We start from the raw sequence: 23,450 nt of genomic DNA, 5'->3' as shown, positions 1-23,450 counted from the left end.
AAAAGCAAGTATTTCTTCGCACAACGCACAGTCAACCTGTGGAACTCATTGCCAGGGGATGTTGTGAAGGCCAAAACTATAGCAGGGTTACAAAAAAATTAGGTAAATTCAAGGAGGGTAGGTCCATCAATGGTCATTAGCCACGATAATCTGGGATGCAACCCCATTAGGGTGACCAGATGTCCTGATTTCATAGGGACAGTCCCAATATTTGGGGCTTTTTTTTATATGGGCTCCTATTACCCCCCACCCCCGTCCCGATTTTTCACACTTATCTGGTCACCCTAAATCCTTTGCTTTGGGTGTCTCTAGCCTCTGATTGCCAGAAGCTGGGAGTGGACGATGAGATGGTTCACTCTGTGATTGCCTGTTCTGTTCATTCCTTCTGAAGCACCTGGCATTGGCCACTGCAGCAAGACAGGATGTTGGGCTACATGGACCATTAGTTTGACCCAATATAGCTGGTCTTACAGTTTTTAAAAATATGTTAATTCAGTGCTTTGTCAGAGGCATTATATTGAAAGCCCTGGGGAATTAAATCTTTTGCATATCGAGGGATAGCTCAGTGGTTTGAGCATTGGCCTGCTAAACCCAGGGTTTTGAGTTCAATCCCTGAGGGGGCCATTTAGGGATCTGGGGCAAAAATTGGGGATTGGTCCTGCTTTCTGAGGTCCCTTCCAACCCTGATATTCTATGATTCTATGAAAAGGTACAGCATGGGCAGTGACAGTTCATGCTGCCCCTCAACTTTGCTCTGTAGGGACCACTTAGCATACAAGAGTGAGAGGTGTAGGCCAAGTTCCACAAAGGTATTTAGGCTCCATTGCCTTAGTGTCCACAGGCATCTGGTCTTGTTTCTTCTACAACAAGGAGTCCAGCTAGGGCCATCTTTGATGGTATTTTTGTGATATGGACGCTTGTCCAAAGAGGAACTGGACTGGGGCCACCAATACCTTTCCCTTAGGCTACCTAGCCACCATTAGATAATGATTTTCAGTCACTGCCAGTTTAGGGTTGATTCTGCACTGGGTTCTGCATGGGTAGACTCTTGTGTCTGCATGGAACCCCACCAAAGTCAATGGGGTCCACGTAAGTGCCAGGGTTCACTTGCCTGGAGTTAATTGCATTATCATGGCCTAAACTAGTACTAGAATGATTACTAGTTCCCAGCTGTTTTTATACCTATGAGCTATCAAGTTCCTCACTGTTTCTCTATCGCCTTTTGCCACTGTGTGATGGAAGATGAAGAGTAGGCTCTTGTGACTCAGCTATTTGAGAGGGTGGTGTCTAACCAGTGTTTGACTGAGATAATGCTCCCCCTTACATCCTCCCTTTATCCCGGGGTTTTTGTATATTTTTTCTACACACACACACACAAAGAAAAGAAAAGAAAAGAAAAGAAAAGAAAAGAAAACTTTGCTGCGAGGCTGCTGCAGAGAGATGACAGAAAATGACAGGGGCACAAATGTAAGTGAATAACTCCACTGGTAGGGTTTTTTTTTTAGTAGAAAATATGTTTTTATATACATAAATGTATTAAAAAGATACAACTTCTAGAGGTGCATGGGTCTTCCTGTAACCAAATTAAGACCCATTCAGGATCTCTTCCTGCTACCTCATGCTGGATCCCTGAGTAGGTTTCAGGCATATCATGTGTTCCGTCTCAGCTAGGGAATCACCTGTGAATGATCAGACCTCAGCCTGTATTCAGGGTACCATGGAAGAATTTGTAAGTACAAAAACCGCATGGAAGCCAGGGGTACACTTACATTTATTCTTTATGTAGTATCATACATACATATAATAGTATTTACGGTATGGAGCTTTCCAAAATTAAGTAGTTAATCTTCACAGCCCACCTTTCAGATTGTAAAGTGTTATTATTTCATTTTACTGTCTCTCACTTAAGAAAGCAATGAGTGTTGGTGAGGAGGAGGAGACATATTCTCCACTAGTTTGTCTAGTCTAATTTTAAATATCTCAAGGGAGTCTGCCACTTCCCTTGGGGTACTCCACAGTCTAATACATCTCACCCTTTGACATTTTTCCTCTGGTGAGTATCCTAAATTTTCCTGCCTGGGGTTCTGTTGCGTTCCCCCAAGGAATAATTGTACATTTTCTAAAAGTGTTAGGTTCTCTAGTCGTTTCTCTCTATTTTTTAAAATTATTAAAAAAATAAGCAGGGTTCTATAATTGTCTGTGGGATTAGAAAGTATTTGGTTGTAAATGCCACTCTTAGGGGGGATCTAACTAGTTGTTATATTGAAACTGAAAGAAGGACAGGAAATTACATACATTGAAATGAAGAAGGAAAATTTAGGCAGAATATTAGGAGAAATTTTCTAACCATGATATCTATTAGCATCTGGAATAGTCTTCGGATGGGACTCATAGGGAATGGTCCACATGCTGTCGTTTGGGACATTTTAAACCAAAGTAACCTAGAAAAAGCGTTGGAGTAATAGTAAACAATTTTTTTTGTACTTATAGTAATCCCGCCCCCAACACCATAGTGCCTCACAATCTTTAATGTATTTAGGCTTACCACCACCTTGTGAGGTAGGGAAGTACTGTTATTCCTATTTTTACACATGGACAAATGAGGTACAGAAAAACTAAGCAACTTGCCCAAGGACACATAAGAAGCCTGTGGCATAGCAGAGCGTTGAACCCAGCTCTTTCCCATTCTAAGCCAGCATCCTAATCATTGAGCCATCCTTCCTCTCAACAGTCCTCCACTAGCCCCACAGGAATGTGCTAGAGTAATGATACTCAGACCTCAGCATTGCCCAAAAGAACCACAGTAGTGTGAATTCATTGTTTCATTTACTATATTATTCTCACAGCAAAATGACTGACCAAGTATTATTAGTATTATTATATCAACTACAATAGGTTAAAAACATAGTAAAAGCATCCTGATTGGTTAACAACTTAGATTAATAATTAAATCACACAGTGTTTTAATATCATGTCCTACAAAGAACTGCAGGATACACATTAAAGAGCCACTTGTGGCTCACAATCCTCTGTCTGAGTATTGCTGTGTGAGAGAAATCTGTTATCTCTAGTTTGTATGCTCATGAAAATCAGCAAACATTTGGTGAATTGCAGATTTGCTCTTTTTTTAAGGTTTAATCATCAAACAGATCTAATTTTTCAGATCAACCAGATCTATTAAAAAAAAATCCAAACAGATCTATTTAAAAAATCATGTGATATACAGTAGAATCTCAGCGTTATGAACACCAGAGTTTCAAATTGCCCAATCAGCATACACCTCATTCAGAAAGTGAAGTTCACAATCAGGCACCAGCAGAGACAAAAAGAAAAAAAAAGGAAATACAGTACACTACTGTGTTAAACAAAAACTAAAAAAAATAAAGGGAAAGCAGCATTTTTCTTCTGCACAGTAAAATTTCAAAGCTGTATTAAGTCAATGTTCAGTTATAAACTTTTGAAAGAACAACCATAATGTTGTGTTCAGAGTTACGAACATTTCAGAGTTACAAACAACCTCCGTTCCTGAGCTGTTCATAACTCTAAAGTTCAACTGTAGCAAATTACATTTGAATGGAAGCTGCTTCATTATGAACAAAAGATCATGCAAACTGCCACAAAGGTCTGATTTTTATTAAGCTTAGTCCTATGTCAGTAGAGATACCAAGTCAGTAATATTAGAACCTGTAGAACTCATTGCCAGGGGATGTTGTGAAGGCCAAAAGAATAACTGGGTTCAAAAAAGAATTTGATAAATTCATGAAAGATAGGTCCATCAATTACTACTAACCTGGATGATGATCAAGGATTGACACAATCCCATGCTCTGGGTGTCCCTAAATCTCTGACTGCCAGAAGCTGGGACTGGACAACAGGGGATGAATCACTTGTTAATTGCCCTGTTCTGTTCATTCCCTCTGAAGCATCTGGCACTGACCACTGTCAGAAGACAGGATACTGGGCTAGAACATTGGTCTGACCCAGTATGGCAGTTCTTATGTTCTTATATTTTATTATCAACTCCCTTAGTTCTTTTCAGCCCTCTCTCCTTGGACTAAAGCCTGCTAAATCCTAAATGCTTATTTGTGCAGAGCTCCTGGTGACTTTAATTGCAGTTTTGACTGATAAGGCTTGCAAGATTTAGTCCTTTGACTCTGTCGTTAGTTTTACCTGTGCACTGAGCTTGAAAAATAAAGCAAATGATGAAAATTGCTAATAACATAACACTTAGCTCTTTTATTGCATCTTCTATCTGAGGTTTCTCAAAAATTTTTACACAGGTAAATGAGTACAACTATATATTACTTATGTATTTATAGCACTTTATATTTTCAAAATATTTTATAACCATTCACTCGCAAAACATCCCTGTGAGATAGAGAAGTACTATCCCAATTCTAATCCTCTGTATTAGCCACTTATTCTATTAAAATTGTCACTAACCCCTAAAACAGATCAGGGAGCTGTTTGGGTTTAGTAAAGGTAGAATTGTTTTGCAGCTAATTCATTTTCAAGTATATTTGTAGACAGGATAAAGAAAGAATTTTTATAGTTATTTTTAAAAAATGGCAGTGGTTTAAAGGTACTTAGTGGCTTGCATTGTTAGAATAAGTCCCAGGGGAAATTGATTAGTGAACAGAAGGCCGGTGAGATGACAGAAGTGTGTAATAAATGCAGTTTATCACATGGTTCTGCAGTTTACCATGCAGGCTGCAAATCTAGAGATCAATAACAGTTTTTTTTTCCCACTAGGTGGAGCGATATATTGGTGAAATTAAAGGAGGACTGAAACCAGCCATGAAAATCACTATTATTGGGGTCATATGTTCCAACCCCAAGAGGTAGAGTGGGGAGCTGTTGTTCAGTTGGTTATTTCACGTACCAGAGTATCTGCCATTTAGGCTGGCCATAAACACAAGAGGTTCCTTGAGGGCCTGCATTCTTTTGAGTTTGGAAGGGAAGCTGTACAGACTCATAATCATGGGCCACAACCTAATCTCTTTCTTTTTGCAGTGAGATTGAAGTGGGGGAGACAATTGATAGCCCAGTCTTTCTAAAAATGTGGTAAAGTGATTGTGCAAGCAACAAACCTTCTTCTGCTTGTTTCTGTGATATAAACTACCTGGTGTGTATGTGTAGTCTTTCCCTCTGTTGGACAGCATCAGACCCAATCCAGGATCTGGGATTATAATGCCCACTAGTGGTTGGAGGCCTACAAAGACAGCATCATCATCTAATTTTGCGCAAGTGGTAGAATCCAGTAGTTTCAAGCATAAAAAGCTCTGGTCTGTAGCTGTGTGCAGTTTAGATGGCAGCTATAGTCATTTACAGCTTTGGATCCTGATATAGCCCAGGGACTGCCCAAATAGTGGCCAGTGCAGCTGGCACCGGGGACTGCCCAAGCAGTAGCGGTCCCGGGGGCCACCGGAGCAGCGGGCCACCAGGGGCAGTCAAACTCCAACGCTGAAGCAGGGCCCCCCCCAAAGCTGCAGGGCTCAGGAGATGAGATATAGTAATGGGTATTTATAGTAAAAGTCATGGGCCGTGAATTTTTGTTTATTGCCATGACTTGTCCTTGACTTTTACTAAAAATACCCATGACTAAATCTTAGCTTTATCCATGGGGTATGTCCTTGAACAGAGTTAGCAGTAGATGTCTGCTCAGCCACAGCCACCAGCTGAGGGGAAATATTCAGCAAAATCCTGAGGGCTGCTAGGACGCAGCTGGGAACAGGGCAAGGGGAAGTATGAAACAACTTGCTCCCTCTCCCTCCTCCTGGAGCCACAGTCCTGTTTCTCCCCCCCCCCCCCCCCCCCGGCTGCTCCAGATTCATAGATATTTCAGGTTTCAGAGTGGTAGCCATGTTAGTCTGTATCAGCAAAAAGAACGAGGAGTACTTGTGACACCTTAGAGACTAGGTTTTGTTAGAGACTAACAAAACCGCTGGGGAGGTTTGTATATTCTGATTCAAACTGGGTTTTCCAGAGGCCAACAGACAAAGAAAGGGCTTTTGATATGAAAAGGCTGGGTTTAAACTGACTCTAGGTCAGTAAATGGACACGTCCTTCTGTCTAAGAGGGGGGTCCAAACATTGTGGAAGGGTTAGAAAGACTTTAGCCTACTAGGGCCCCCTTAGACTAATGGGTGAATGTGTGTAGAAACTTTTCTTTAAATGTTTTCTCTGTAATACTTAAGAATAAATGTGCTTGAGCTGTGTGGTAACTTGTAACCACTGGTAATGTTCATAGCCCTGGGCGAGAAAGCATTGCACAGGAGCTAGCCATTGGATGGATTTGCTGGGGATTTCACAGTGTATGAGAGGGAGCTGTGCAGCTTTAAAACCCCAGGCAGGAGGAAGAGGGATGGGGGTATCCCAAGAGAGATAATAGCTGGAAGCCTGAAACCTTAAGTTGGTGCCCTCCAGGAAGCACCTGGGGGGATACAGGTGCAGTTAACTCTGAAACTGTGACAAACTACCTAGTACAGACACTCCAGTTATTCCTTTTGTTGTTATATGATTTGCAATCCATGTAAAGGAAAGGGATCCTGGTACCAATCTGACACTAAAGAGCTCACTCCTTTCTTCCCTTCTCAAATCAAAATAAAACAGAAAAACAATCTCCATTGATCACATAGTAGAAGTATTTATAGGGTGCCATTACATTGGACATAACTGCAGTATCACTGTCATATCCTAAGACAAGTCACTAGTTAATAACTTACGACTCAGTGTTAAGGTAAACAACTACAGTAACCAGCATTGCTGAATGTGTCTAGATTGGCTTAAGGTCTGCATAAAACTGGCTAAGCACTCCCAAAATGAAAAACCTAAAATGGATTCTTTCAGGGCGGGTCTGCTTTAGTTATTCCAAAGAACTGCTGATGAATATGGGGGACATCATTTCAGGATATTACAACCACCAGACCATTAAAACATGGCCATATGCCACACTAAGTGGTTTGGGATGGATGCTCTATGTCCTTATGTGCATCTGTCACTCCAACCATGTTCTGGTAGTTTGCTGAAAGTCCTGTTCATGATCACTGACTTGGTCCTTACAGCTTTGCAGTGACTCTGCTCTGTGACCCCATGGATGCAAGCAAGGATATTGGGCTGTTACTTACAGTCAACTTCAGTGAGAAATCCATCACCCGGAATGCACAGATTGCTGGGAAATGGGGAAGAGAGGAGAAGAACATTCCCTACTTCCCATTCACAGCAGGGGACACGTTTAAGGTATTCTTGTTAGTTATCATGGGTGTAGGGGGGAGACAGTAGAGCAAGGGACCAGCTGAGTACAACACAGTGAATTTTATACAGTTGAAAGATGCCAGATTGACAGTCCTGAAGAGTTAAGTCTTATTTTGCCATCAAACTAATACAGCATGGGGAGCGGCAGTGCAAGCTTCCCTCAACACCTCCTGACGTGGAGGAACCATCTCTATGTGCAAATTCTTTTTCCCATTCACTGAAGATAATTTGCTGTAAGAGTTTTTCAGCAGAGATAAGATGTTACTTACAGGAGACGTAGAGAATCTAGACAGACCTTACACTCCACTTCATAGAGCATTTGGGGTTCCAAAGTCCAGGCTAGTGAAATAGACAGCCCATGGTGCTGGCCTCTAATTCCCCCTTTGCCCTTGCTTCTTTGCAGATGGAGCTCTTCTGTGAGCACCAGCAGATTCGTGTCCTGCTCGATGGACGGCAGCTCTGTTATTTCACTCACCGCGTTCAGCCCCTGCACTTGGTAACAGCTTTACAAATCTCAGGGGACATCAGACTTACCAAGGTGGCTTGAAAAATGGACCCCCCATCACCAATGAACTAAGGCAAATGTACTTTCCCATGTACATAAAAGTGTTTTCTTTTTCCTTCTTGAGATTTTAAATGTGGACTTTGTTTGGGTTTGTTTGCTAACAAGTTTGAAATGTCTGCTTTTTCTCACACAGCCTGAAGAGCTGCAATGACAGGGTTGGTTCAAGCACATGAGGCTCTTTGCAAAGCCATTCTGTTGGGCCTTCCAGACTGCAAAGCCTGTGATTCAGACAGTGTGCAGCCTTCTCTACCCTCATTGGCTCTAAATTGTTCTGCCATGCCACCTGAAGGGGCTCAGTCACCTGAGGATGGGTGGGGTTATTAGGTCACATATCTAGAAGTAGAGAGTGGGATTTAGCATGTAGTGGAAGGCAATCTGTTAAATAGGTGAGGAAACCTGTGGTGTACCCCAGCAAGGTCCATGTTAGAGGACGAGACACCCTATTACCCCAAGCTATGATCACAATGCTCAGCAGTCAGCACAAAGCACTTCGTGCCTCACACCATGGAGCAGTGAGTGGCCCACTAGCATTTCCAACCGTCTGTAGTGGGTGGAGCCCTCAAGAACTGGAAGCTCTGTAGAGCTGCAGGTTTGGCAGTCTTGTCTTAACTGGCCCTGTGCAGCAACATCTGTACCTAAATCTGCATCATCTGTTCCTATATCCAGCCATATCTGCCCATTTACCAGCAAACCTCTTTACCTGCTTTAAGAAATAAACATTTGATCCATCTTAATGTTGTGCTGATCATTTGCCCTGGTAGGTTTAGAGAAGCGGTTGTTATTATTAAACATATATACACTATACTGTGTACTTGATGTTTTGCAAACAGTGAAAAAAATACATTCCTTTCCAATGAGTTTCAATCTACATGTCTCAGGCTTCCGTCCTTTTCCTGTGAAACTCTCCCTTAAAGACAATGGGTCAGATTCTGATCTGAATTACCGTGGTTTGAATCTGGAGTAACTCCTAAAGCTAGTGGCCCAAAGACACAAGTAGCAGGACACAAGACACCTCAGCACACGATTGGTGGTGATGGTGCTGACACTGCTCTTGCCTTGGGTCTTCTTCCCTGGCTCCTGTTCCCATTCCATCCACACATCCTCATGCACATTACCAACCAAAGGCCTGCGCCTCTCTGCAGGCCCTGTTGTGTACTGCAGTCCCAAAATGTGCATCTATATAAAGTTCAGGTAATTTATGAATGGCTGTAATCGGGGCTGTTCTAGGTGTGGGTGAGCAAGGCAGTTGCCCTGCGCCCCAACTTTCAGGGATTGCAAACTGCTGTGCTGCTCGGTTTTTGTTTGTTTTCTCCCCTCTCTCTCTGCCCCTGATTGGCCAGCTTTCCACACGCCCCACACACTTGGGCACATGGGGTTAGAGTGGCGGGGGGGGGGGGACGGGGACGGGACAAAAACCATTTTTCTCCCAGCAAAATGGCTAGGGCCACTAATGGTTGTAACAGAGGAAAAAGGGGAAATCCTCTCTGAAGAGAGAGCATTTTTTCAGTATATAGCTTGGTGGACAGAAAACTTCAACTCAAGGAGGGAAGGGCCTGTGGGTAAAGTACTGCAATGAAACTTAAGAGACATGGGCTCCATTTCTGGCTCTGCCATCACACTTCTTCTGAGAGTTAGTGGAAGGCATATACTACAGTATTTTCAAAGGGCTTCTTTTGGGCACTGCAGAAAATATGGCTGCCAGTTACTGGTGTTCAGAAAACAAGGAGAATTTTCTAAAATAATGTGAGCAGTCTATGTTCTTTGAAAATACGCTTCAAGTATTAAGCATGCTCCTAAATTTGGGGTTCTCAGCACCTGGGTGATGGGGTGGTCCCAGTAGGGAAAATGAGGTGCTGGTATGCCCTGAGGGGGAAATGTTCAGAAGGCACAAAATGGCTGTTGGGCACTTGTCATTAGGACGCAGAAGCCTATTTTCTATTTGTGCCTTTGAAAACCTCCCTGTAAATCAACAAGCCAGCTTTTTTACTGTAACTGAATCTTTCCATGTGAAGGCTTTTGTGAATTATGTTGTGAAAATTATTCCACAACAATGCTATTCTGGCACAGTGGGAGATGTTTGGGATTGTGGGTGAAATTTGGGTAAAATTTTTATTTGTTCCTTGGGTGAAGTACCATTATTTCCTCACCTCTCGATCTGACCTCTAGGAAAGATCACGTGAAAAGGGTAAATCTGTTTCAAGTACCCCATTACTAGATTTAATATGATTAGGGGGTCAAGTTTACTAGAAAAGTGCAAAATTTATTGGTTTGAAGTAGAAACAACAGTAACTAGGATTAAATGATTAGTTATCAGTCCTTTGGTGCAACTCAAACTGAGCTCCAGCTGGGTTCATGGAGAAAAGCTCCCCCTTACCATGTATTGTTACACAGCTGCCCAGGTGGATTGTGGGGTTCTCTTCTTCTTCTGATATATACAGCATTGGCCACTGTCAGAGATCAGATACTGGAGTAGATGGGCCATGGGTATGATCAGGTATGACAAATCCTGTGTTCCTACAGTACCATGGGTTTTTCCAGCATAGCAGGAGGCTGGATCCTGGAGTAGGTGGATGGACAGACCGCTGTTTTGTCTCAGTGTGGTATTCCCTGAGGCAATCAGAGTGCAACTAAGCAAAAGACTCTGTGGTGTTATGTCAAGGGAGGTGGCCTCAGAAACCGGTGCTTATGCTGGCCCAACCCATAGTCCTTGGTTCAGTCACTGTGACTGCAGTAGACATGGGCTACTGGAATGTACGAGTCTCATAGCAAAGGGGGACCAGTAAGGCTTTTCTGCTAAAGGGTGAAGCATGATATGGATCTGTCAGAGGTAGATTGGACACCTGGATGTACAGATTTGCTCTTCCATCTCATAATCAGCCATCCCAGAGATAATACACCCAGCAAAGACAGCAGCAAGCTTGCTCATGAATGTCAGTTATTCACCCTGATCCCTGATTTGGGTACAGAGTCCATTTTGCTCATGTCAGCCGCTTGATGGCCTCAATCCACTGTGCTCGCTCTGCCTTGGAGCTGGCCTGGATGTAGTAATGAATGTCGTTTTTAGTGATGATTTTGAAGAGGTTGCCTTGTACATTCCCCTTCACCCCTGCAGAGGAAGAGTGCAATAGGTTAGTGGAGCATGTAGAGAACTGGTTTGTGGCAGATGTATGTCTCAATGAGGGTGGAATTTGAGTTTAGCATAACTAAAGTTAGTAGTAGATCTTGCTGTGTGATTCCGGACAAGTCCTTTAATTCTTCTGTGCCTCAGTTTCTCTTGGGAATAATAAAACAAATCTACCTCACAGGGGTGTTTTGTGGAATAACCAGGCAATGTTACACACTGTGAAGACAAAAAGCACTATCTAAATAGTGAATATTATTATTATTGGTTTTAGATACTATGGTGGTGGGTTTCTTAGAAAACCCTACAATAAATTAGATTTAATCTCCTGTCTGCTCCTGGCCATCATCAAGCTTCCTTTACATGGGGTTATATTCCCCATTCCCACCCTCACAGTTTTCTTTTAAAGGCTTTCTCATTGCATCACTTATTATTAAGGCCGCGTGTCTGCCATTAAGGTTGCTGAAGTCATGGATTCCATGACCTTCTGCAACCTCTGTGACTTCTGCAGCAGCCAGTGTGGTTGATCCCAGGGCTGCCCAAGCAGCTGGCCCCGGAGACTGCCTGAGCAGTGGCTGGTGCAGTTGGCTTCGGGGAGCCCCCCACAGCAGCAGCTGGCCCCAGGGAGGCGGGGGAAGCTAAGATTTAGTCAGGGATATTTATAGTAAAGGTCTTGGACAGGTCACAGCCATGAATTTTTGTTTATTGCCCGTGACCTGTCCATGACTTTTACTAAAAATACCCATGACTAAAACTTAGTCTTACTTATTATTCAGGATGGGGAAAGGAGGGAGGGAAGGAACCTCTCAAGTGTGTCTCATCAGGAAGGGTCTCCCCATTTGAGACCCACATTTGCTGTCCCACACTAATCTTGTGCTCATTTGCTTTCATACTATAAATTATTTTGACAGCAGGAACATTGAATCACAAAGCTGAGATTCCAGACAATGTTGTTTAAGCTAAACAAATTCACCCTTCAATTACAGCTTCTTCCACTGTTATATTTAGTGTCCACTAGATTTAGTGTCCACTCACATATGGCAGGTACAGAGGAAAAAGATGGTGTCAGTAGGGAGCATGGAAAAGAGGGGATGCGGGGTGAGGGATGCCTCTGAATAAAGAGCTTAACCGTATCCCAGCAAAAAGGAATTGCCCCCTTTACTATTAATTTTCCGGAGTATCAGCCAATGCCCTATTCCCTTCCCGTGATTCATGTGGAGACCTGACTGACAAGCCCAAGCAAAAAGCAAAGGGGAAAGAGGCAACTCTTGGTGTATCCAAAAGTAGATCTAAACAGTCCCCCTGACCCAGCTCAATGGTATTGGGACAGTCCCCTACCTCTTTTCTCACAGGAGACTCAGGACTGGTCTACCCACAGATTTGCACCACAATAACAAAGGCGTGAATTAAACTGATTCAATTATTTCACGGCAAATTTGGGAGTAGACCAGCCCTCGGTAACCAAAGCAGGCAGCCTAAAGTTTCATGCTTACCAGTTGGGACTCCATTATCCTCCAGAGCTGAGACAAGGCAGCCACGGAGAGAAAACCCACCAACTGGTCTGTTTTCTTCCTGCAGTGAGAAAGGAAAATGGGGCCCAGTTGGAAGAGGTAAGAATTAGAACCCTTCCCTGAGGCAGACATACTGGATAGCGGTGAGGACACGAGATCACACTGAACATTCTGGATCTAAAACAAGTGCGTCCATGTCTCGGGAAAGCCCTCCCAGCACATTGATTCAATTGCATCACTTTCTCAGCCAGAGCTGTTTTCCATAATAAGTTGTGGGAGGTTAGTTATTTAAAGGGACAGCGCTAGGATAACAATCATATTTAAAACTTATTCTCTGTTTTACCAACAACATCCGACAACTTTTAAAAATCCATTTAACTTTCCCCTGTTGATGCTATTTGTTCACTTTATACTCTTCACTCAGCCAGGACAGTGAGACTTGATCAGTTTTGCTTCCAGGCTCTCTTGTGTTATCCCAGGGCTGTGCAATTTGGGTTTACAGCACTTGTGGGGAAGATTTCAGTAAAATAAAGTTCATTGTCTGGTCTCTTTAAATGTCACTAAAACATTTCTAGCCACATGCCATTTTGTATTGTACTGGGCTTCACTGCATCGTAACTCAGTGGCAGCATTGTATATCCACATACATAAGCTCTGCTATTCATTATACACATTTAGAACTGAGTAGCAGAAATTCCCATTAGCACTCTGTGATCAGGCCCCATTCAAGGTTACAATAAGGAGGACAAGAGAGCAGAAAAATCACAGAGGTGATGCAGCCTCAGGATGGGAAAGAGTCAGCCCAGAGAGGACACAGCCCCAGAGCAAAAAGAATCCCAGAAGAGGCATACCCCCAGAGTGGGGTGTGTGAGAGAGAGGAATCCCAGATGGGAGATGGCTCTAGGGGCAGACAGAGGAATCCCAAAAGAGCTAAGGCATGAGGGAGAATGTGGGAGTGAAAAAAAAAACAAAAAACCACACAAGGGATGTGGCCCCAGGAAATCCCCAAGGGGTCTCAAGGGGAAAGAGTGGAGGAATTCAGGGGGCACCTGGCCCTGGAGAAGAAGTGGAGAGGGCAGTCCTAGAGCCCAATTTCCTGTGTAATTGACTGTATTACTATTACAGTTTGTAAGAGATATGTACACAGATGTAGTGTCTGAGGTCAGCAGTTCACTGCTCACTTACCTTTGTTGGGTCGTAGTAGTGCAGGAAAGCAGGGTCAGCCCTCAGAACAAAGCGCCTCACCTTCCAGTTTTTCCTCTTGTGTCCCTGAGAAGTGAGAGAGACGAACAATCAACTCTCTCATTGTCAGTGTGGTTGCCCTGTATTGGAGGCACCTCCCGGTGTAACTATGACACTTCCCATGAAGAGCCTAAGCTGTGGCTTTCAAGTACAGTCAAAGACAATGGTGGTAACAGACCTAGGATAGAGATCTTCCCTGAAATCTTGCCTCTCTGTTGAACCACAGTATGAACTTCCTTCCCTGGGGCAGTACACACAGCACACATCCACCTGTATTTAGCAATTTTACACCTATAGGGATATGCACAGATTTCTTTTTCTGTCAGGGTCGACACTACTACAGAATAATTTTAAAGGAAAAGAAGGGAAGAATCTAGGTGAAATTACTTGACTCCTCTCCCTTATCTTGGAGCCCTCAAACATATCTATTCACTCTGAGTGCTCTGAGAATTCACGGGATCCCAGGCCCTTTTGGATTGCTTCACACCGTCTTTTACAGTGTCAGTAAAAACACTTCAACCCTGGAGAAAGGAAGGTGCATCTAGTACCCCATCACCCACACTGGCCAACGCTTCACATACAACTCCAGAAAGACATCTAACAGGAACACATGTAGTGGGATTCCCCGCACCCAAGCCAATGAGTAATCAGTTTATGCCATCAAACCTGAGGATTAACAGCAAACTTGTTCCTAGCAAGTATCATAAACTATGTTTTACAAACGAAGGACATGAGCCTGCAAACAGTTATTCATTCACACATAATTACTCACATTTGAAGTCAATGGGAGCAACTATATGGCATGAATAACTGCTTGCACAAGTAGGTTCTACTCATACATGAGTTAGATGCATTTCAATGCTGAGTAAAGTATCTCAGTGAGGGGCACAACCGCTCCTTAACAGCACCACATGACAGGTTAGGGTAGGTAAATGAGGAAGAATAGTGCATCCCCTTGAAAGTGAATGTAGATACTCAGGATAGAATTTGGATTTTGGGCAGGACCCCTGTGCTCTTCTGGAAATTATTTTATAATCCTCAGTAACATCCCTCAGCAGTGAGTTCAACCACTCACTTATTTATATCAACAAATAGACTCTCTTCTCATTTCCAACCTTGCTGTTTACTCTGCAGTATTGCTAACATGAAAGCTAATTCTGCTGACCACCTGACAGGTTAGGACAGGTAATGAGGAAGAATAGTGCCTCCCTGCAAGTGAATGTAATTATCCAGCCTTGCTCTTGGCATTCAGCTTTACCCTCCATACAGCTCAGAGAACAACTAGAGTTGGTTTTCTCAATTCTTAATGAGAGGAGATGTTCAAATATCATATTTACCTGTTTTATTAAATATCCTTGTTTTACAATTGTTCCACTTAATTCAAGGATGTGGAGAAGCAGTTCTTCCCTGGAGCTGAGTTTCCTCTTGTAGCTTTCAGCCTGCAAATGGAAAAAAATGGTAACTGGAAAAGTTTTGGTTAATCTGATGAATGCTAATTAAACAATATACAGAATAGCTTTGTACTGACCTCATAGTCTTCCACAAACCTGTCATTAACACATTATTTTTTCCCAAAGATATATATCCAATTCCATATGCCTATTGCATATCACCTCAGTTGTCAGAGTGCAATGGACAAATGAATAACCACAAAACAACACACCCACACTTACAATAGCCCTGATTTTTAGCAGAGCTTCAGCCTGACCACCACTAATGCAAACAGAGCTAGCTCTAGGGACTACAGCTGTAACCAGTTAGATGTGTAACTCTCCTATTTGTAGGTGCCTCCATAACCGAAATTTAGTCATTCACTTCTGAGGGAAGTAAAAGCCTTGGAAAGTATTAAAAAGCCCAAAGCTTCTCATTTTTAATTTGTCCTTCATATTTTTTTCGCCTTTTATATATTTTGCCATTTGGTACATGCAGTGTGTTCCCCTCACCTCCACAACCTCTTTACCAGCTAAAAGCAAATCTGAGTCAGGAGGGATGGGGAGATCCTACTGATAGAAGCCACATTACTTACAAACATGTACAGTGCTGTGGAGTCATCTAGGAACTGCTCAGCCAGATCACCATTGCGCATGGCTTCAGTGCTCCGGACTCCAACAGGTTTGGTGAAGTTTTCTTCCATCAGCATGGAGGCCAATGTCACAGCCTCAAATCGAGAGGCAACAAAATTACTGGAGATCAGCCAGTCCACCAGTGCAGAACCTACAAAGAGAAAGGCAGCTCTCAGACAGAGACACAAAACGCTTGCTCATCACAGAGACACACAGACAGACAATCCCTGCCAGCTGGCCCATCCCAGCTTTATCATAATGGCAATGACATATTAATGTCAAGCATAGGCAAGATTCGCCAAAGGCACTGGGTTCTACATTTGCTTCTATATTTCTAAAGAGAGGGGATAAATGTATAATTGAGAAACTTTTTGAGGCAGGGCATAAATGGGCTAGTACATTCTGTTTGCCATAATCTCTTCTTGTATAAAAATAATCTGTTCTTGTATAAAAACTCCACAGTGGCTCCCTTTTCTCTGCAGCAAAGTATCAGGCATTGGGAGGCTGGTTATCCAGAGCTTATGTACCTGTAAAGCTTTCTTTGTATGTATTGCCTTGTTCCATGTTGTGAGTCAGTTTAATTCCATTACTGTTATCATGCATTTTGTCCACTATGTGGCTGTAAAAGAGCAAAAGAGAGCAGTGTTATATGGATGGACAGACAGACAAGCAGGGAATGTTATATGACCTAACGCCACAATTGATCAGAGCTGTTTTACGGATAAGTAAATGAGTTGTGCCACAATGCAGGGCAACAGACACCTACTGAAATTTCCTTCTAAACAGCGTGTAGGGGAAATGGACTAATCATCCCACCTGAGGTCCCATGATGCAGAGCAATAGACTAGATGTGTCACTGAATACCTTCCATTTCAAAGTATCCTAGGACTGGGTGGGAAATGTTTACACTTACTTGAGGCTGATGTTTGAGGGCAGTTTGAAGGAATTTTTCATTCTGTGAAGCTGCTGAACCTGCACTGGGTGGCCAGCATGAATGGCTCCAGTAATGTCCAAAGCCCAAGAGTCCCGCTCTTCTCTGGAGCAAGATTCAAGGAAATATTCTGTGTTGGTTTTTGTCTTCAGCTTAATGACCAGCTATGGACAGAAAAGTACAAAAGCAATAAAAGCATTTATCTAACATGCATGGAATGCTCCCCTGCTGCCCTGTCTCACGCAACAGAAGCTCCGTCAACCACTGCAGGGAATCCTGATCAGTTCATTGCCAGAAGGACACCAGTCACAGCTCAAGTCTGGGGGTCAATTAGCTCCAAGTAATAGCTGTATGCCCAGAGCCCAGTATACTCAAGAAAGCGGATTGGCCAGAGATTATCCGGATAACACAGGGATCTACAACTTGGAAATGGAGCTTTCACATCTACATTAATGGTTCAAATCTGCCCTACATTGGTAACAGCTGAAAGACATTGCTATACTCATTCTAACAACAGATTTGCTGAAATACAGACTCAGCAATATATAGTTACACGGATCCGTACCAGTCAGGGGAAGGTTGCATTGCTGCCGCTCACCTGTGGCTAGACATAGAGAGGACTTCACACTCCAGAAACTTTCAACAGCAGCAAATTCTCGCTGAGCTGGCTGCTAGCCCAGATGCACAGTTCAGGGAAGGCAAAGAATACAACTCAAGCATAGGTGCACCATTGGGGAAGATGAGGAAAACATATTCCTTCCTCTTTCTCACCCTCCCTATTTACTATGCTGTTCATGTCCTTCTCGGTGTGACTACAGGGCAGATGAATTTTCATCTATATCCAATTCTCCCCTCCACAGCCTTTTTTTTTTTAGTATATGATTGCATCTCCGAGCTGGAGTGTTCAGAGAAAAACAACCAGAGTAGAAATCCTCAGAGACAGGATAAGGAAATCCAGGAGTAACACCTTGATCTGGCCTTCTCTGCTGAAAGGCTGATCAGCATCAACTGCTCCCAGTTCTAGAGAGGCATGCAGGGGCAATAGAGGAAGAAATTGAGGAAGTCAAGGGAATGAAGGGGAGAAACCAGAGAATAAAAAAGTCATTGCAAAGAAAAGAATGGTGATAATGTTTCAAGACATACCGGTCTGTTCTCATAGTCCAGGCACGGACAAGTGATAGTGCAACCATCCAAAATGATCCTGCCCTTAGGAGAAGGCTCCTTCCTGCCTCCGTCAAGTTTATAATACAGCAGCTTGTCCTGCAGCAGAACAAACCATCTTGCTTTCCAGTTATGGACAATATGTCCCTATGCCAAAAGAAATTTCCTTGGTTACTTTAAAGACAAGCTTAGAGGAGTATTTCTCTTTCCACCTACCTTTCTTTTGGGTAGGTGACATGGTAACACTCTAATTATCCTTATATGCAGACCTATTTTTAGAAGTCTCATTGGAATGGTTGTTATGTATATTGTGATAATACAACCAACAAATCTGGAGAGAGACTGCAATGGACTTCCTTCATGTGGACCATTACCCTGGAATTTTGATAAATGCCCAAAATTATTTAACCAAAGTCATGCTAAGGAGACCTTGATGCATGCTGGAACATTGATTTCTAGACTGACTCTTGCTGATATCTTTTGAGAACGTGCAAGGTCATATTTCTTATGAGTTAGATTGTTTCGATTAAAAGACAAGTCTGGAAAGGACTGCTAGTGGCAGCTGGGGTAGTTTCCCCGTGGACTAAGAAAGTATAAATCCCAAAGTGATCTCAAATCAAGAGGGCTCCCCCCATCCCCTTTTGTCAGATTCATTGTTTGCCTTGTGTGCAGCTCTTTCTCCCACCAAGAGGAAAGAAACTGCAAATTTATCAATTTACCACCACTGGAAACTCACAAGTTGAGCTTCAACATGGCAAGTTTCCTCTGTTAATATATCTCATCTGTCTTTATAAAATCATTGGACAAAGAAGATGCAATTTTTATTCTTTCCCAAACATGGGCCTCATCTCTGATGGCAAGAATTTTTCCGGCAAAAGCTCGAAGCAGATGAGTGACTCAGAGGAAATACCAATCTGCAAACACTGGGAACAGGGAGCTGGGTTTTGCGCAGGATTTACTGTATTGTAACTCTGAGTTGGAGTCAGTGGGAGTTCAGAGTGCTCAGCACCTCCAAGGATCCAGCCTGCTGACAGCAGTAGCATGGCTGCTGTTTGATGAATAAATTTCAGTTTAATTCTATATCAGTTTTGCACGTTGGTAGGTTCCATGGTTCCAGGCAGCCTTGAAAACTCTTGACTGAGCAGCTGGGTTTTTTCTTACATTCCCCTAATGTGAATTGGTGCTTAGTCATATCAGACCTGCTGCCCATCTCCTGTGACTAAACTGCTTCACTATGCTGCCGTTTCCTGTGCGTTCCTTTCATCCCAACCAAGTGAAGGCTGCTAAACTGCCACATGCCTCTTGTGCTATAGCGCTGGGATACAAGCGAAAACCTCTGTGATCCAGTAGTGTGATTAACTGGAGCTCTAAGGCTGGTTTTAAAGAAGAGCTTGCCCAGGGGAGTGGCACAGACATGCCTGGTCCTGTCTTTTGGCGGCAGTTCTGGCTTTATGGTGCAGTCGAGCTGACTTTACATATTTCACAGGAGATGGAGCTTTACAGTCAGTCAGTGAGGCACCAAGGTAGTGGAGGCTTCATCATGTTAAAAAAGGTGGGTAAGGCAGAGACTGGGGAACGTGCAAGGTCCAGTCACTGCAGGAATCGTGGATCATTAATGTGTTTGGGATTGGGAGGGAACATTAACGATTTCTATGAAAACTGGTGTAATGTGGTTCTCTCAAACCTGACTAAGTCTGAAGACATCTTGCCCTTGCTAAGCAAAAGTTAACTGGCTGGATCAGCCTTTGGTTTTGTTCCTTCTCTTCCTTCACTCCATTTTTTCTTTCCTTCTCTCTGTCTTTTTCCAGTGCCTGTGAATTCCCTCAGCTACTTTTCTTCCCGTTAACATTGTCTGTTTTAGCTGTTTTCTTTTTTCCCCCTTTAGTGAGTCAGTCTCTCTCCTTCACTTATTTTTCCCCATCTTTTACATGGCCTTGCCTTGTGTTTATTTGTAGTCCTTCACTCTGGTTTTCCTCTCTTCACCTTAATGAACCTCTACCTCTTCTTTCCACTCCATTTCTCTCACTCAATTCCTCAATCTCTTCTCTCCGTTCCTCTCTCTCCTACTCTGTATTCCTTCCTCCTTTTCACCCCTTCCTGCCACCTCTCCAGCTGGTGCCCTTAGATCTTCCTGCCCCCCTCACTTCCACTGCTACAGTTGGACCAAGAGGTTCTCCATCCACTCTCCTGCTAAGACCAAAATCATTGCTGCACCCATCCAGGCAGTGCTTAATTTACAATGAAAGAGGTGCTGGTGGTCAAGCAATAAGGTGACGGGGTTCAAGTAATTTTTTTACACTCATAACTGATGTAGCAAGCCCAGAGATGCCAGGGCTATGAACTGCCAAGCCTAGGGGTGCTGGGGTTCGGCCCTGGCAAGCCCCGGCACAAATTAAGCACTGCGACCAGGGCAACCTCACAGCTGCTCTGGTGCATTTATGCCTCCTGGGTAGAGCTGAGTGAGAATTGGAATTTCCATTCAAGGGGAAATTCTGCTATTTCAATGTTTTTGTCCCACATAGGACAAAAAGGTGAAATATCAAGTTTTTTTGCAGAATGAAAAGTTAAAAAAAAATGTGATTAGGAAACAAAACATTTCACTTCAGCCTTTTCAATTGAAACAAAACTTTTCAACAGTCCCAAAATCGAAGTGTTTAGCTTCAGTTTCTTGAACTGACCAGTTCAGCTTTCAAATGTATTTCCCTATCATGGCACATTGGGAGTTGTTCTTCAGTTCACCTGAGACCCCCATCCTCCCCTCTGGGCAAGGCTCCCTGGCTGGACAAACCCCATTATGCACCAGCAGTCACATCACTCCCATGAAACACCATACGGCTCAGAGGGAAGACTTCAGTGTCTGAGGAGAGAGGTAGACTGGCCAGGGACCCCAGCTCATAGGAGAGAATGGGGGTCTGAAGTACAACTCCTATCAGGCAATGCACCATACTCAGGAAATTCATTTTTATGTTGAAATGACTCAAAACAAAAGGTTTTGGGGCCATTTTACAATCCAAAATATTCCAGTTCAGGTCAAACCCACCCTAAATGAAATATTTAATTTAAAATTTTCCAACAGAAAGGGAAGGAAAAAAGCAGCAAAAGCTCTGCTCCTGGGTGTTCTCGGTGAGGAGCAGCAGTCATCATCTTCCCTGAATGAGAATGGCTGGCTGGCAGACAGTGGGGAGCTCTTACTACCTGAGCTGCCTTGGGAGCCCTGCTTGGTACACACCCTTCACATTAGCACCAGTGATGCTGCTGTGTTGTGCACAGAAGCATTTCCCAAGGTGGCTTAAACCTCACAAGCCCCTGGTCAGCATTGCCCTTTCTGTATTAAAATAAAGGCGATTAACAACAAGTAAGACAGACCCATAATAACAACAAGCTTCTGCTGCTGCTGCTGCCCAGAAATAAGTTCCCCTCTCCGCTTCTGGTTGTGATCCAGCCCTGCAAGTGGGAGGGAAGACCTGCAACACAGATCTTCTTTCAGTTGCTTTCACCGTGGTTATGGAACGCAATATGCCAATCTAGTTAGCCCCAGAGAGAAGGGGCTCTAAGCCTCTTCCAAGAGCAGAGACCGAAAGCTTCACTCCTCACCTCTATCCCGCTTCTACCACCAGCCTTCTGCTAGGTTCCTCTACCTGCAATTTGCTGAGGAATGTTCTGGTGAGTGTATAATGTTGTTTTTTTGATAACCAATGGCTCTTTCATCCTCTATGAAAGCATTGGTACAGGGAACCAGAGCCAGGGAGGTTAACTCTATAAATACATGCACCTTAGACAGAAGTTCTGTGGTTGCACTTAAAATGCATCCACCAATTTGAAAGATTTTACATATTTGAGAGGTTTCAAAGTAGTAGCCGTGTCATTATAAATTTGTTAGTCTCTAAGGTGCCACAAGTACTCCTGTTCTTTTTACATATTTGAGAGAAATTCTCTTTGAAGAATGGGGAATAGCAGCAGAACCCATAACTACTTTCAAACACTTGCACTAGGCCTGGCTCCAGCAGACCCTCACTTCAGATGCAACAGTCAGTTATAAGAGTTAAGGCAGTCTAAATATGTCAGTTTCAAAAGAAAGCCAATTCCTGTCTTGAGCTCTTACCCTTTTAACAAGGAATCCCTCCTTCAATATTCCACTCACATCCTGCATCCTGGCTGCCAAGTAAAGAAGGTTGAGCGTGTACTGCAAAGCGTTGAAGCAGTTGCCAACTGTCCCTCCGCGCAAGATTTTTAAAGAGGACTGATTTCTCCAGGACCTTCCTCCTCTGTGACGTCTCTTTCCTGTCCTGCCTTTCCCTTCCCTTATCCTGCTTGTGAGACAGTAGTTAAACATTGAGTTGGCGCAACACCTGCCCTCAGGGAAATGCAGAGCAGTGAAAGTTCAACAGGATTGCAGTGCTGATTCCATAAAATTCACTATGGTAGAAAAACACCCATCTGATGACTCAGGACAAGCAGCTGCAAAATTATATGAATCAGGGAAGAGACAGGCATTCTGTAGGTGGTAAGTGGAGGAGGTGAGGAGTAGAGGCTCTAATATTCAAGATTTCAGAGAGTTCAGTATGTGCTATGAAGTTTCTCTTCACAAATAGGTACAGGGATATGAGAGAGACAAGGTGAGGGAGGTAATATCTTTTACTGGACTGACTTTAATAAAAGATATTTCCTCACGCACCTTGTCTCTCTCATATCCTGGGATCAACGCTGCAAATAATTGTAGGGATACTGAACTGCTGGACACCTTAAAGGACAAGATATTCTTGCCCATGAATTATTGTAAAGGTCTTGAAATAATTTATGTTAGGCTTTATAAAAGTTGTGGGTTTTTTTAACACAAAATCCATATTTTGGGCTTAGAGTGCCCTCTAAAGATGTGGGCCAAAATTATCCAAAGTGGCTGCCTAAAGTTAGGCTTCTAAATCTAATTTTAGGCACCTAAATTAATGACCTAATAGTTAAGAGATGCTGTGAATGAGCCCCCCCATCCTCTGCCCAAAAAGCATGACAGCTACTGAAGCTTCAAGGTGCTCATCACTTCTGAAATTTAGGTCCTATATTTTGGTGCCTGAATATAGGCTTAGACTAACTTTAGGCACTAATTTTAATTTTTTTTGGCCATGATACAGCCACTTATTTAGGCTTTGATCAAACAAACAAATATCAGCTAATAGAATTTGAATCAGAGAGGACAGCTGGTTTTTTTAAGTACTATCCTTTTCTGTATAGAAAAACTTGCCTTTTTCTAGATGACTGAGGAAATTAAAATCAGTCTTTGCACACTGACAATATAAAAAACAACAAAGGAGCAGCAATGCCTTAGCTTTCCTGCTGCTGTACCAGACAACAATCCAAGTGTGAGTCACAAGATGGGAAGTCTTAATCACTAACTGCTGTACATTTGTACAGATCAAACTGTCATGCTCACACACACGCGGAGGAAAAGGAACAAGCAGGTAATTCTTTTATCTTTACAACATTGTTTTACTCTATCTGGCAAAGAAGGTAAAGACACTTCAAAGGTATTTGAACCTGACAAAGCAGCAGGAACTTTACTCAGGGAACAATCCTGCACTGACCACTGGGGAGAATAGATGGGAAGTAAT

At 43.1% G+C, this 23,450-nt stretch overlaps 2 protein-coding genes across 2 annotated transcripts; one reads left to right on the top strand and one right to left on the bottom strand.

The window, feature by feature from the left end:
• Positions 1 to 1,425: 1,425 nt before the first annotated feature.
• On the top strand, positions 1,426 to 8,552 carry LOC125638987 (galectin-related protein A). The gene is made up of 4 exons (XM_048855341.2): positions 1,426 to 1,467; positions 4,753 to 4,841; positions 7,064 to 7,238; positions 7,657 to 8,552. The coding sequence occupies exons 1-4, from the start codon at positions 1,441 to 1,443 to the stop codon at positions 7,798 to 7,800; spliced, it is 435 nt and encodes a 144-aa protein (XP_048711298.1). The 5' UTR covers positions 1,426 to 1,440; the 3' UTR covers positions 7,801 to 8,552.
• Positions 8,553 to 10,057: 1,505 nt separating this feature from the next.
• Positions 10,058 to 22,234, bottom strand: PLEK2 (pleckstrin 2). Its single transcript, XM_048855340.2, has 9 exons — positions 21,950 to 22,234; positions 17,830 to 17,994; positions 16,669 to 16,850; positions 16,283 to 16,374; positions 15,719 to 15,906; positions 15,030 to 15,131; positions 13,636 to 13,719; positions 12,433 to 12,511; positions 10,058 to 10,924 (listed from the first exon to the last, which is right to left on the bottom strand). Exons 1-9 carry the CDS (start codon positions 22,178 to 22,180, stop codon positions 10,797 to 10,799), a joined length of 1,251 nt encoding a protein of 416 aa, XP_048711297.2. The 5' UTR covers positions 22,181 to 22,234; the 3' UTR covers positions 10,058 to 10,796.
• Positions 22,235 to 23,450: the final 1,216 nt, after the last annotated feature.

This window comes from Caretta caretta, chromosome 6, assembly GCF_965140235.1.
Source record: "Caretta caretta isolate rCarCar2 chromosome 6, rCarCar1.hap1, whole genome shotgun sequence".
Lineage (NCBI taxonomy): Eukaryota > Metazoa > Chordata > Testudines > Cheloniidae > Caretta > Caretta caretta.
This window is presented reverse-complemented; position numbering and strand designations above follow the sequence as displayed.